Below are 16,494 nucleotides of genomic sequence, written 5' to 3' on the forward strand. Positions count from 1 at the left end.
TTCAATTATGCACTAACTTGCTGTAAGAAAACAGAGCTATAATTATTGATCTACAAAACAATGTTTGAACTATTTATTTATAAAATTTATTTAGGATAGAAGTTTTCATGTCAAAGTTAGACCTAAGTTTTAAACCAGTGACTCATATTATAGTAAGTCATTATTTTCTTGGAAATTCATGGCATAGACATTAACTAACTGGAGCTGGGTGGTAAGTATAATTTTTTAGTTCACTGCACTTACTTCATACTAAGAACCTTTCACTTATAATAAGTAATTTGTTAAAATAATTTACCTGTTGATCAGTTTTAGGGAGAAGAATTTAAGCAGTTACTGCAATTTGGTAAACTGTTTTAGCCATTGCTATTGTGATACCCCAAAGCCCATTGAATAAGCACAGTAATACAGAAAATAGATAATTAGACCTGGTTTGATATTTAGAAAAACCTCCCAATAGTATGGCAGTTGTCTATAGTTGCGTTACATTGACAAAATTCAATGAGCAACCCAACCAAACATAATTTGTTATCGTGACAGTAATCCAGAACCGGCAGCCAAAACTGCGTAAAAATACATCGCAGACATACATCCGTGGTTATCGTTTGTTGCTCTATATGATATTTGTTTTTCGTTTATTGTCATGAACATGAACTAGGCTGCTAGTTTTCTCGTTTGAATTGCTTTACATTTGTCATTTCGATGCCTTTTATAGCTTTGTGTGATGGGTTATGCTCAGTGTTGAAGGACGTACGGTGACCTATCGTTGCTAACTTCTCCATCATTTGGTCTCTGGTGGAGAGTTGTCTCATTGGCAATGTTATCACATCTTCTTACTTTTTTTAAATACAATTGACTTTAAAATTGTAGTTGATAGTACATATTATATAGTAAAACATAACTTATTATATAGTTTCCTTATAATTGGGATCCAGCAGCCAAAACTGTATAAACATACTTCACAGACAGACAAACAAACTGGCTTTAAAATTCAAACAAACATACAAATAAATCTGACAAAGACGCCAACAAAAATTTGCTAGTAGTTGATAGCACATACAGTACACTTAAACATAATTTCATATACACTTTCCCGATAAAAGACAAATCAAGTAAAATATAAATACTATAGTATTAATTAATGGGTGTTTTCATAATGGCCCTGTTATATGTCCAAGGTCTGTTATAATGGTCGAAGATGCCAGTAATGGCACGAGGCAACGCCGAGGGACATTACAGCCCCCGATGCCATTATAACTCACCGAGGACAAATAACATGGTCAATTTGAAAACACACATTTCTCATTTACCAAACCGTCAATGTGTAAGATCTAATCAAGCCAAATAATGTTTTTGTGGAGAAACTATATATATAATTATACCAAATGCAACATTAAAAAGAAACTTTAAAAGTGATGTGATGGAACAACATGTAAATGTAAATATAGTTTAATTAGTGTCCTATTCAAAGCTATCTATTGCATACAAAATACAAGATTTCAGTCTTGATTTTAAAACTCAATATCAAATAAATTGATACCCATCATGAAATGTGTAATGTAACTATTAACTTGACAACTGGGTCAAATAAGATACTGAGTCATGATTCTTGAGAACTTTCAATTTCTTGATGTTTCTTTTCCCCAGAAATGTATTTGAATTGATAACAATAGAAAATCCGTAATAACCCTGATTATTCATAATGGCCCTGTTTTTTTTTCATAATGGCACTGTTTTTTCATAATGGCCCTGTTTTTTTCATAATGGCCCTGTTAGAGTTTAGAAAATCTCAAAGGTAAAAGAAAATTTCGCGAAATTGTAAAATGTTGATTCTCATTTTTCTCGAAAACAAGCATGGTATCCTATGTTTAATTTTATGAATTTTTTCAAGAATTTATCTCAATCTACAATATATCTCAAAATGACACATAGGACAATACCATGTGTAACCTTCTCATGAAAGCAGAATATTTCGTTTTATCTGCATATTTCCCAGAAAAACGAAGATGATCTCAGTTTCATGAAAGATCTAAGTATATATATTGAGACAATACATCTTTAAGTTGATAATATCCTGGTTTAAGTAAGATAAACATAAATAAAATCCAATTAAAAAACTAGTAATTGGCTTCCTGTGTCATTATTACTGGTACGATATGAACAAGAGTATCAATCGCAAAGTTTCTGTATTGTTTTTTTTTTCATATTTAGACAATTGTTTAACGACATTGCCAAGAGTTTACTTTGTTGGACCGGGCAATGGAATGTCATAACCATTATCTTTTTCAGTTTGATTACACTTTTCTAAAGGTTGGTAAGGGTTTAAATAATCAATACCATCGTTTTTATCGTTTTTATCATTTTCCGATCCTGTGGACGAGGACGTCTCTGCATGAATCATTGCAAATATTTCAGCTTCAAATGTCAATGGACTATTATCTGTTGGCTTAGGCGTAAGATAGTCTTGGTCGTTTTCTTGGATGCTGGAAATTTGGTCATGACTTTTAAAGCTAACCGGTCGGCTTTTCTCGTATGGATGTTTGTCAGAGGTCGTTGTGATTTGTCTGCGGTTAGGTGGAGTGTATCTCACTTTTTCTCCGTTGTCGTTTTTAATACTGTCTGAGTCTGATGATCCGTCCACCGCTTCTAAATATGGATTGTCGTTTATACTTATATTTAAAATGTAATCTTCATTAATAGTGTGGTATAATCCTTCGCTCAACTCAAATGTCTCGTGCCTTTCGTTTGGAGGATCGTTTGGATTTACTTCGTCATTTAACGACATAGATACGCTTGAAGTTTTTCTCCTGAAGGTACATTTCTTGCATACATAGATTATAAGTATCAATGTAAAACCGGTTACGGAAGCAGAGTAGATAAGAAGTTCTAATTGAAACCCTGTAAAAGTGCAAAATAATATATGCGTTTGTAATATTTTGTATAGTACACAAAGAAAGGCACAGCTGCATACCAATCTATCTTGAAATATGAGACCAAACTCCTGTCCATCGTCGTGTGTGTCGTATCAATTTGGGAGGAGGGGGGATAATTTTGAAGAAGCTACTATTGTATTAAAAATGACTATTATTCGGACCCGGCAAATGTAGTTCAATTATCATATGTCATAAACATAATTACCATTATACACGTATTGGTTGGTCAAAATATATAAGACCTTACCCAAGAAGATGTTTAACAGATATTTGCAACTTTGCAAAATACATCTTTTAGCAGTGTATGTATCTTTTTTAATATTAAAAGCATTGGTTCATACATAAATATTAAAGACAAGATCTCAAAATCAAGCTATTTTGACATTTTTTTCAGTTTTGAACAAAGTGCAAGAATTGTAGATAAAGCACTTATGCCAAAAATGTAAGACAAAATTAAAAAATATCAATATCAAGGATTGGTGGTTTGGTGTCTTTTGAAGATCTGAACTATGCTATTTGGCAGATTGGTGAAAAAAATATTGATTTTTGAATTAGGGGGGCCAAGAGAGTGGCCTTATCATACATTCTCTTTTGTAAATATAATTTTCAAGATATGTAATAATGTATGCAAGTAGCTTGTTTTCAATCAATCTTCCAAGAACATGAACTGTAATTAAAAAATAAGTTACATTTTCAGGAAATTCATATACAATCGTGTTACTTATAAACTCATCATAGATGCCAGGCTTAAAATGTTGTACACCAGACGCGCGTTTCGTCTACGAAAGGTTCATCAGTGACGTTCGAATCAAAATACTTAAAAAGGTCAAATAAAGTACTAAGTTGAAGAGCATTGAGGATTCAAAAGTCCAAAAAGTTTTGCCAAATACAGCTATGGTAATCTACTTCTGATAATAGTCATAACTTTGTTGGTTACAGTTATTCTTTTCATTTAATAAAGTCTTAATTCAGCTGACTCGCTCACAAACAAATTAAAGATTTGATAATGATTAATTTGTGAGAAATTGTCTGAAGTAACACATCAATGAAGTCCGTAAAAAAAACAATAATTGCTAAAATATTCAATTCTTTTTTTTTTTATAATTCGTCCTTATCTATATGTAAGTTAAAAGGAGAAGTTATGAAAAGGTCACTTGTTGGCCCCAGTATCTTTATTTTTGAATTATTCATTGCATGATTGCATTAGGCTTCGAACTTTTATATTTAGTGCAAAACAGCAAACACTGCCAAAATCGCCTCATTTTAAGATCTTGTTATTAATATTTAGATAAAAGCAAGTACTTTGTATTTTCAAAACGTAAACAAACACAGCTTTACCATCATCCTTTATTCTACAATAATAATACTCGCGTATGACAGTTTAATAGAACTATCTGGATCCTCACTACGTATACACATTTTAAACAGGGATATGGTCTCACTCAAATAAATTATTTTTAAAGTAGTTAACACCGACATACACGCCTTTACTTGGATAGTCAATGGAAAAGTATATACTGTGAAATTAAGTGCTCGGGCCAAGCCCCTAACTTTAAATTTCATAGTATATAGCTTTCCATAGACTAACCGTTACTTATTTCAATGATTTAAGAATTGTTCTCAATTAAAAATTGTACCACATATATTTTCCATTTGATGTAGCGACAATCTTTAATGATTTTTAACCGAATGCGACTTATCACTTATCATGAGGAACATGAAAGATACTACTTGTGAAACAGGAACAGATCCCAATTACGGAGCAACCAACTCGCCCTAAATCTTAGTGGGGTCCCAGTGCTCAAACATTAGATAATCGTGTAGTCTTTTGCGGATTATTGTTTTTTTTTCCTGTTTTTTTTTTTTTTTTTCTTTTGGTTCTTTTGGTAGTGATTGTCCCTTTTCGATTCAATGTTCTGATTGCATCAAAGATACATTCCTACGTTATTTCTATAGTAATAAATTACCAAAAAGGCTGTATACTACATTAAAAGGCTATATATAGTTATTGGCGTGATTTCTATGGATATAGACAAATCGTTACATATATAGATAATTTTTTTTACATCTTGTGATCCGTTTAGGGTCGAACAACTGATGTTCTTAAATCCTGCTGACTGCCATTGGCGATTGCCATATAAACGGTTCACCAGATGTAACAAAATGGATCTTATTATTGATTTATTACCAAACAGAAAACAATAAACTTGCGGAAAAGATGGTATACCGCAAACATAAGGTGCAAAAATTTGTACACCATATCCGGATTTCGACAATTAATGTCTCTTCAGTGATGTTAGGAATCGAAACGGTATTTGGAAGGCCATATAATTTACCTCAATTTAGAATAGACTCTTGAAATTTGAAAGAGTCGAAATAGGATCAACGAATCATATAAACCCGAAGGCAAATATAATACAAGCCCAAACGAAAAAATATAAACAAGTCTAAATTGAAAACAACGTTCAAACCTATTATTGCGTAGATAAAATATATATATATATATATACATATGTATTCTATCTTTTTATAAATGCTTTTAATTGAACAAATTCAGGATAAAATGAATGGTGGCTTTTTTGTGTAGGTATTTGAAGCGGCAAGAAAGTTATAACAATTATTGCATAATAAGTTTAAAGTTTTAACTTGGTCAATATTTTAAATGCTTACACTATAAGGACAACTAAGAAAACAAATATTCTAACAAGCTTTTCATGACGCCAATGAATATTTCAAAGGCCCATATTAAAATTAACATTGAATTTTCATCAAATTGTATTTATCCGCGATAGGGCACTTCTGTATTGCATGCTTTACAGAAAATTGTTGCATCTTTTCCCCTTTTTGCATTCAAAATACTTTCTACAAATCGTTGTCCATTATATTTTGTCCATGGTGTTGACTTTATCTTGTCCTCCAATGTATTTTGTTACCGCGTCCTGAGAATCTTAGAACGTTTCTTTTCTATATGGTATGCCAAAATGTCAATAGTAAGCGGTTGTAAAATTGTAAATTCTTATACATATTAGTCTGAAAATCAGAGAAGCTAAGGGAATTTTTTATAGATTTGTTAAGTATTTCTTTGGTGTTGGTTATTTTCTTTCCATGTAAATTTCTGACTTTAATTTTTTATAATAAGGATAACGTTGACGAAGAAAGGCTTCACCACACATAACTTATTAACGACAGCTGTATTTCTATGACATACTCTGACACGTGGTCTATAGACTCGGACATAATACGTAAGGTGTTGCTGTTGATGTTCCAAATGCTTGATTTCGAAATCTGTTGAGACAAAGATATACATTTGCAAGTTCATTGTTTGTCTGAATTGAATTCAAAACAACTTATATATGTATTATAGATAAAAAGAATGAAAACCAGTATTAACAGTGATAATGCCTTAAAAGTTTTAAATTGTCTAGTTCCAAATGACTGTACCTATAATTTGTTACTTAATATGTGTGTATTATTGCTACTTTTACATTTGTGTTTTACCTGGCGTTTGTTCAGTAGAAACCATACAACTAACTTCCTGCACCGGCGACGTTGTAGTTAAATAGGTTTCTGAAGCAAAACATTATAAGAAAATTTCAAGAAATAAAGAAATTTAGAAACGGCCATCATTTTACTGTGATTTGCGTGTGGTATATCTTTTGTTTGTTAAATAAATAGAGAACAGTGTTTGAGTGTATTAAATCTTTATTTTCATGTACATATATTACGCTCATTCAATATATCTAACAGTAAAAATTAGTGTTGGTTTTTCTTAGGAGGTTAATATATAATATGTATAACTCACTATGTATCTTTGCATAAAGTGTTACTTTGTGTATCAGTTTTCATCTTACCAACCCTCTATGATTAAAACCGTGTTGGAAATCATATCAGAAAAAAAAGTTTAAGCTCTCCGAATGCAATCTACGCTGCTTTTTTTGAAAAAGTTACAGAAAAGTATCTAATTGTAAAATATGTTGTTTTCTTCAATAATTCACATGACATAAAATTCAGGTGTTTTTCTATATAGGCAATCCATAAAGTATATAAGGCAGTCGATTGCTACGTTTCTTTTGTTTTTTATATAACATGTTTAATTTACAAACGATGCAAATTGTAGTCCCGTGTTGAGTTCAAAATCCCCTTCAAATTAAAAATTGTTGGTATTTCATAGCTAAGGTGCCATTCTTACGGGAGTATTCTATGTCTCTGGTTGTCGTTGTCTCTTTTTCATGTGTATCAATGTCAGTAGTAATAAGGACCAAACTTGTTGGTGTTGGTGTTGGTTTCAAGGAGTGCTCAATTATGCATCCGTGGATATGGTGACATCTAATAACAAAATTGAATGAAGTGATTTTAATTATGTAAAACATACACGTTCAACAGTAGGAAACCAGATCGTCAGTGCTTTTAAAAAAATGAACAATTGGCAATTGAAGATCATAGTTTTGACTTTGGTAAAGTGAAAAGCAATAACAGGCGGAAATCCGTCACACACTCACACTCTTATTAGTTATCAAAGGTACCAGGATTATGATTTAATACGCCAGACGTGCGTTTCGTCTACATAAGACTCATCAGTGACGCTCAGATCAAAATAGTTATAAAGCCAAACAAGTACAAAGTTGAAGAGCATTGAAGACCCAAAATTCCAAAAAGTTGTGCCAAATACGGCTAAGGTAATCTATTCCTGGGATAAGAAAATCCTTAGTTTTTCGAAAAATTCAAAGTTTTGTAACAGGAAATTTATAAAAATGAAAACACGAAATATTCTAAATAATCATAGAGCTAAGAGTTGTTTTCAGAATAAATAATTATGTTTTGTTTTTTTCAGATATTGATTTGAATCGCATAATAAATAATAGGATATCTGGAAATATCCATTATCGCATTTAATCTATTGTTAATCTGCTATTTAATATACATTTTTAAATTATAATAAAATAATGCAACAATAAACAAAATTACTTTTGATTGTGCTGACAATTGCATTCGTAGATACATCGATCGCCAAAGAATATCCCACTGCATTGTATACAAGGTTCACCGTTATCTGAGGTAAATCCAGTTTCACATGCTAAATTATTAAAAAAGAAAATAGGTGAAAAGACAGAATATGTTGAAGACATTGATTAAAAAAAAAACATTTAGGCGTGAGTTATTTTATGATTTTATTCTGAGCAAAAAGAAGGAACAATTTTCCTTGAATCTATTACCGCCTTCATCTTTACTGAACTATAAATACTTTAATAGGACATACAGAAAATACAATTTTGATAAGATCTTTAAAAGGTTTTGGGCAATAATAAAAATGAAATTAAAAGGACATTCTTAACCAAAGTCACTATGCTATCGGAAGATAATGTTAATAAAAGCTTCGTAAAAGAGAGACGAAAGATACCAAAGGGGCATTTAAACTCATAAGTCGAAAATACACTAACAACGCCATGGCTAAAAAAGAAAAAGACAAACAGACAAATAACAGTACACAGTGCACAACATAGAAAACTAAAGACTGAACAACACGAACCCCACAAAAAACTGGGGGTGATCTCAGGTGCTTCGAAAGGGTAAGCAGATCCTGGTCAACATGTGACACCCGTCATGTTGCTTATGTTAGTACAAACCCGATGATAAGTATAACTCGGTAGGTCACATTCGGGGAAAAGGGGACGGGATTGTAGTTACGACAATTGGAACGTATCCGTTGTCATCTGTGAAACAGATATTCCATAATGGTCAACTCAACTTCACCACTTGGAACTCTTGGTTTAATAGCTTTCTTATGAGCAGCAATCCTCTATAAAGGAGATCATGATAGGAAATACAAGCCCTCGAATATCGTATCAACTGGGAGATATATACTCCGTATGCAGGCGCTGCTGGAAAGTTCACAATTTCGAAGCTGAAATCATATCTTTTTTCGTAGAGTTTGGTTTTCAACCGACCCTCGTTGTCAATTTCTAGATATAATTCAAGACATGAAGCAGACGTAACTGTATCTAATGTATCCGTTATCTCAAGTTCGATGGGATAGATGCGTTCAACATAGTCACCAAATTTTGAATTATTTAGTGAGAGAACATCATCTATATAGCGGAAAGTAAAATTAAAGGAACTTTTTTTCTTTCTTCCAAAGAGGTTCCTGTATGAAGTCAGCCTCATATGAATAAAGGAACAAGAAGAGGAGCACAGTTGGTTCCCATGGGAATACATATTGTTTGTTGAAAAACACGTCCTCCAAACGTGACACATATGTTGTCAAACAAGAAATCAAGCATCTTGATTATGTCAGTTTCAGAGAATTTTTTGTTTGAATCAGATTGACTTTTACAAAGTAAGATTTATCCCTCCTTAAGACAAGATACTTGTAAAGGAGCATAAGCTACGATTTAGACAAAACTAAAAGAACGATTGTTTTTGTTTCAAACATAAGTTCAAATATAGATTATATAGTAATTCTCTTCAGAAGCCAGTCAGGGTAATATTGTAAAAGAAATTAAAAAAAAAACATCGCTGATATATATAAGTGTCTTGCTAGACAATAATTCAATCCATATCTTATCTGGTTACCTATGCATGCAACCTTTAATTTGAACCCTTATTGGAAATATGTTGCCAATGTGCTCATCATGATCAGCTATTAAATGAAAAGAATGTCAAAATTAAAAAGTGAAACAAGGGAATCATTTGAAAGAACAATTTCCTTGACTGTTTTTTACCACAATAAAGTCATTCTTATACAGGTAAAACGATGGTTTACATAGTTTTTAACCTATAACATGGAATCAAACAGACCTAGAAAATCGTCATTATTCTATCACACGTGTTCTATTTCATATTTATCTTTATATCGGGTCACAAGACCATCGGAATTCTTCGAAATCAATGTTATCTCGATGGTTAATAAGATGGCATGTAATTCTATAATACAAACAAAATGCTGATACTTTATTACCAGTGCATGCATTGTTTATTGTTTCCTATGAAAATGATGTTATTCTAGGATATGAGCTATCAAAGAAACTAAATAAAATTGACAGTAAATGTGAATCTGATAGACCATATTTTTTTATATTGAAATTGAAAACTTAGTAAATAACCAACACAGAATATAGACCAAAAAATTCTAAATATCAGCAAGGAGAATGCACTCTCAAAGCAAAATAAGAAAATGAGGAAAATGTGTGCTTGTTGACACAGAAAATTTACAACATAACCCAGACACAGAAGAGTCTGATGCCCAGACAATATCAGCGACAACTCTACGGAAATGACACATACATTGAAAAACACATGTGAAGCTATGCTTATATATGCAAAATCAAACGAGACGAAAAGGGACGATAAAAATAACAATCACATGTCACATAAGGATACCTCGAGAAGCCCTAGACAAACATCAAGCCGATTAGATACTAACATCAGACAACATACGCAGGAGAACACATATCCAATTAATACACATAACAGATTTCAACCTCTATTATTGGATGAAGAAAATATACCTATAAACTCAGACAATATTAAACGTACCAGTGTTACCAAATCGCTAAAACAAGTAGCTGTAGTAGGAAACTCGCACATCAGAAACTTAAGAACAAACTTTCTATTTAATGGATGTGAAGTCCGTAAGTTAATTGTAAATTGCTGTGAAGAAACAAAGGATAAGTTATATGAATTTGAACAACAATTTGATAGTGTCTTTATTCACACTTTCACCAAGGACCTAAGGAAATTAGACCCAGAATCATGCGTCAACTTATGCAAGGATTTAGTTAATGACATTAAAGACAAACACGCAAACACCAAAATTATTATTTCACTCCCATTCTTAATATCCAACTAGAGGCTCTAAAGAGCCTGTGTCGCTCACCTTGGTCTATGTGCATATTTAACAAAGGACACTCTCCAACATTATAGACGAGAATAGAATTCATGACAAAAATCTCTGTTATGTTGATCTTGAATTGCTGATCATTTAGTTTGTTTAGTTTCCCTCTATCTTCTTTAGTTGCTCAAAACACAAGAGGGTAAACAAAATCCTCATTTAAGGGCAACCACTCCTATAAAGAGTGACAGTCTACTAACTATATCGGCAAAATTTGACTTGTTAGCTGATAATTTTTGTGATTTTAAAGTGTCTATTTATCTATTATAATTTTTATCATATAAGGCAAAACAAATGGTTAAAATCGTCATTAAAGGGCAATAAATCCAATAAGGAGTCGTCGGACGATTTCCGCCATATTGTTTTACTTGTAGATCTTGTCTTGCTGATCATGTTTGCTATCTATCTATTATAATTTTTTGTAGATATAAGGCAAAATTGGTAAAAATCGTCATCAATTGGCAATAACACTAATAAGAAGTCGACTGACAATTTCGACTATTGAACTTATTTGTAGAGCTTATCTTGCTGATCATGTTTGCATTTTAAAGTTTCTCTCTATCTTTTATAGTTTTCAAGATAGTAGGCAAAAAAGAAAAAGAAATGGTAAAATTTGACATTAATGGGCAATAACTCCTATAAGAAGTCGTCTGACAGTTTTGACGTATATTAACAATCAGCAGAGCTCAATATTGTAAACATTTTTGTTCCGTCGGATTTTCTCTATTTATAACGGTTTTCAAAATAATAAAACTAAATACCCCAATGATGATTATGGCCAAGTTTGGTTAAATTTGGCCCAGTAGTTTTAGAGGATAAGATTTTTGTTAAAGTTAACAGACAACGACGGACGACGGACAACGGAAGACGGACGATGGACGCCAAGTGATGAGAAAAGCTCACTTGGCACTTTGGGCCAGATGAACTAACATACAGAATACTTATACAATATTCTTTATGAACTGTATTTATGTAGCACTTTGTGAGAATCAAGGTTTTTGTATTCGGGGCGACCCAGTCAGAAAATTATTCTCATCAGAAGGAATCCATTTGTCAAATGAAAGGTTAAAAATTTCTGCTGCCAACATCAAGTCTTCAGTTGGCAAATGTTTTAAATTAGACATTAGGCAGGTAACGAGCAAGGTTAATCAGGTGCATACTAAAACTGGTTATAGACCCGCACATAGAGATAACCGGCGTCACTATCAGAACAATGCCAGGCACATTGAAAATGCTGATAAATTCCACTTTGGTACCCTTGGCCCTTATGGCTATCAACCTGGCTATATGTTCCCCTATTTTCAATCCCCATATCAGTCCTAAGTAAGATATATGTATTATATAAATATGCATTTTTTTTTTATTTGAACTCACAAACACAAAAAAGTTGTACAAACATTTGTTACTTTACAAACATGTAGTATGTAAAAAAATAGAAAAAAGGCATGTCAATTGCCCAGCTTATTTTTAAAAGAAAATTCATCTGAAGAACTTTACAAAGAAAAATAATACTATTCAGACATTCATTCTGTTAGCAAATTACATTTTTACAGGTATGTCGTTAACATCAGGTCTTACAATTATTTTACATGTATGCACATGTACACATAATTAGTTCAATACTCAACATTTACCATGTACATATTATCATGGTTTTAGAATCTAAACTTTCTGTACTACATGTGGTGCAACAGGGACAGTATCCCAACAGGAACACTAACGGATATCTTAACAAATTGATAACTAAAAGATAATTAAAATCATGTTCTTTTTTTGTAACCTCAACTTTGTAATCTCCTTCAACACATTATTATAGCAGATATATAAATAAAAGATCCACATTTATATGTTGGATACGGTATTTTAAATGTTCAGCTACAGAAACTTTGAGTTATCTCCCATTGTATGTGATCCAACTTTATATGTTAGAGTACATGTTGCAAGTTAAAATTACATTACTTTTTGTTCATTTTTATTTTTATAAATATGAACAGGGTACGGTTAACCTTTCAATTAAGTATTTATATCGATCGCATTATTTTATACAAAAGAAGTTTACACTTAGCTTGTTGGAATATTAATGGTTTTAAACATAAGGGATACAACAAATACAGTGATCCTAGTTTCATCAAAGAATTGAGTGAAAAAGATGTTATTTGTGCAGGAAACACACTTCTCCTTTGAGGATTCACTATCGTTACCAGGATTTAAATCTGTTAATTTAATACGACCAAATTCAAAGCTCACTAACAAAAGATCGGGAGGTTTATCCATTTTAGTTAAAAACGAGATCAAATCAGGGGTAAAATTTCTCGAGCATTCAAATAATGACTACATATGGTTAAAGTTGAGTTGCTCCTTTTTCAATCTCACAGAAGGTATATATTTGTGTTTCATTTATGACCCCCTGAAAAATCACCTTACACTCATTCTTTAAATGATGACATATTTGACCTTATAGAAAAAGATACTGCAAAGTACTCAGCATTAGGGAAAATTGTATTAGCAGGAGACTTAAATGCCAGAACCGTAACTGGTGAACTTGATTGTATAGATAATGAGTCCAAAGATAATCTTCTGCCTTTATATGATAATTACAACCCAGATTATAATATATCCATCCGTTATAGTAAAGACATGCACATATCTAGCTGTGGGAAATAATTAAACGGGTCTCCGAATCCTTAATGGCACAACCAGAGGGGATTTCAATGGACAATTAACTTGCCATAATCCTCAAGGGAGCAGTGATGGGAGAGTTGGGGCGATACCCCCTATCTCTTGAGGTTATTCTTAAGACGTCTACATGTGGTTCAGACTGTCAGAAAAAAATAACTCCCTCATTAAAGAAGCATTTAAAGAGTCTAAAATTTATCTAAAAAATATTAGGACAATTGGTTGGGTAGCATTTATTCATTATTTGAATATCTCAATTTAACTCCAGAATATTTGTTAAATCACAAATCTAATATAAAACCAATTATCATTAAAAGACTCAGAATTAAATACAATGAAATTTGGTTCAATCAATTAAATGATGACAAACTTGGCATGGTGCAAGTATATAAATTTCGAACTTATAGACTATTTAAAAATAATATTGGCCTTGAAAAATATTTCTGTTAAAAATTGTAAAACAATAATTGAGTAAACCAAATTTAGAATCAGTGCCCACGACAAAAGATTTTGTAAATTATGTAATAATGACATTGTGGAGGATGAAATTCATTTTCTTCTTCAAAGTTCATCACTTAGAAATGAAAGGTCCAGTTTCATTTTAGATTTATCTTCCAAATTTACTAATTTTGAATTTTTAAATGACCGATAAAAATTTATATGGTTGATGTCAAATGAAGATGCAATAGTTAATAATATAATGAAAAAATTAATAGATAGTTTAATAAAGACTAGAAGAGCAAAATTAAGTAATAAGACATGAGTGCCAAGCTAGACAACAATAAGAAAAACGCTCCAAACTGATTGCTAACTAAATATATCTTAATGTTTTCTGGCTTGAGTATATAATTATTTGAAATTTAATGCTTACTTACCAACACATTTCCCATCTTTTTCTTCAAAATCAGAACAACAATAATAGTTTCTACAAAACGAAGAAAATATATGGTTCTGTATATGTATAAATGTTAGTACACCTAGTTATTAGATAGATTGAATGAGTTCTGCTCAAACGTCGAATGTCAAATTCAATGCATATACAAGACGAGAGCAAATTAACCCAAACAGGTAGATTAAGCAAAGTGGGTCAACCGGTATGAAGTGTGAGTTTAAAATACCACTGGGATAAAAGGTGTAATGAATAGGAACATATTTGTTTGAAACAGGTCACACTTGGAGTCTTTCAAACGTTGTTTCAAGGGATTATTCACGTGGCACTCTCTCTTCATGAGGCATCGGATTCAACGTCCCCATTTCGCACGCACTTGGCTGTCTAGTTACAAACACCGTACAACTAAACAGACGCCCTTCTTTAGCATGAATTTTACGGGAAATGTCCACGTGACCATTTTTCTACACCCTGGTCAATCCTTGAGCTTTCTCCATATCAAAACTTTATAAAACCTTACTTTTTATTTTTTCTATCAGGTTTGGTAACACTTCAAAAATGAATACACAATTATAGTTGGCCATTGAATCAAATAATTGTAAGATTATGCGGTGAATAATTATGCTGATTATAATAGGATTTCTTGATTTAATGCGTTCATCTTAGTTGTCCTACCAAATGTCATTTAAAACGAGTAAAAATTGGATAACGGTTGTAATTCTGGTAGCCTCAATAACCTACACCCATATTATCACAAACTAACAAGGTACATTCAAATAACGGTCTTATAAAAAAGTTTACAAATACGGTTTTAAATCAAGTAACATAATTGTTACACTCAATACATTGGGCTTTATATTTATCTAGGCGTGTCCAAATTAAGTATAAGGCCAATGTACTGTAAAGTAACTGTTATAGAACATTGTGTACTATCAAGACTTCATGATTGTAAAAGTAAAAGGCCAAAAACTTATATGCATGCAACTTACCCCGAAGTTCTATTCAAACAAGCATGCGGAATTTCTTCTAAACAATTACAAAAAGGCAATAAGCATAGAGACATTAGTTTAAATATCATTTTAATGTTGGATAGTTAAATTTTGTTAATTGCGTGCTAAGCTAACCACTCAAGCGCCAGGAAAAGGGAAATTAATATCAATATTGTATAATCAACCGGATATCTATCAAAGTAAGTGTATTGTTTGTAAAACTCGTTATATATTTTGATTTTAGTGGAATTTCCGAAAAAAATATCGTTATTGATTATTTCGGTGTAAGTCAACATCTAGCAGTTTAAGTCTGTTCTTTTATAAGTTTTTTTAAGCAAAAAAAGACAACTTACTGCAATGCGATTTTAGAATGTTAAACATGTAAAAGTAACACCTCTTTGCCAAACTGATAAGGAACTCAAACCTTATTTGACATTCGTGGAATTGTCATTACTTGTTGTGTCTGTGCCGGAAGCAAATACAATATCAGTGCCTTATTTGAAATTGGCTAAATTTCTAATTTAAATAGCTAAGTTCGTAGGATCTAAACACAATAATTAAAGTCGTAGCCCGTATAGCAAAATACACACATATATATTACTTCAGAGTGGCGCCTTTACCCTAGTCGACCGATTTTTCTCGCAGAACACACGAAAATAATTTATTTGTTTTTCGCCCTTGAAATACCTGAAATAGATAACAGTATAGACGATTAGCAGTCAATAATCAATCAAATAGCACATCAGGTAAATCCTATTGTGTGTACACATTCATACATGTAGCAATGGCAAATTAAACAAAATTATAATTTTTAAGTGCAATAGAGGATGCAAAATATACCGAATTAAAATGAAAAATATATATATAGGAGTCTAAAGTATCGGTCATGATGTTGTAAGATAGTTTTGACTTTATCGCCCAAAAAGAAGCAAATATATATATACAAATGTTTTGTGCTGAGTGAATTTGGACTATTGATTTGCTTCTTTATGAAAGTTAATGAAAGAAATTCACTATAACATAGTGTATGAAAGACGAATTTACCTTATATCATGTTTTAACGGGCAAGTGGGCTGCGTAACTGTACATAAAACGTTGATACATGTATAGTTAATTATTTAA

The 16,494-nt window shown here is 31.9% G+C and overlaps 1 protein-coding gene across 1 annotated transcript; it reads right to left on the minus strand.

Annotated features, from left to right (window-relative positions):
* Window positions 1–905: 905 nt before the first annotated feature.
* Window positions 906–15,467, minus strand: LOC127729516 (uncharacterized). Its single transcript, XM_052237350.1, has 6 exons — window positions 15,373–15,467; window positions 14,370–14,419; window positions 7,896–8,004; window positions 7,120–7,256; window positions 6,429–6,497; window positions 906–2,895 (listed from the first exon to the last, which is right to left on the minus strand). The coding sequence occupies exons 1-6, from the start codon at window positions 15,459–15,461 to the stop codon at window positions 2,237–2,239; spliced, it is 1,113 nt and encodes a 370-aa protein (XP_052093310.1). The 5' UTR covers window positions 15,462–15,467; the 3' UTR covers window positions 906–2,236.
* Between the last annotated feature and the right edge of the window lie 1,027 nt (window positions 15,468–16,494).

The sequence above is a fragment of the Mytilus californianus genome, unplaced genomic scaffold, assembly GCF_021869535.1.
Source record: "Mytilus californianus isolate M0D057914Y unplaced genomic scaffold, xbMytCali1.0.p SCAF_2, whole genome shotgun sequence".
NCBI classification, from domain to species: Eukaryota; Metazoa; Mollusca; class Bivalvia; order Mytilida; family Mytilidae; genus Mytilus; species Mytilus californianus.

What these genes read in the sequence shown, in the direction of transcription:
- LOC127729516 (XM_052237350.1), bottom strand. Translation starts at nt 15,461, where the DNA reads ATGATATTTAAACTAATGTCTCTATGCTTATTGCCTTTTTGTAATTGT. An exon ending in AAAAGATGGGAAATGTGTTG is followed by an intron (nt 8,005 to 14,369) that starts GTAAGTAAGCAT and finishes TTAATAATTTAG; the next exon opens with CATGTGAAACTGGATTTACC. An exon ending in AATTGTCAGCACAATCAAAA is followed by an intron (nt 7,257 to 7,895) that starts GTAATTTTGTTT and finishes TTTTGTTATTAG; the next exon opens with ATGTCACCATATCCACGGAT.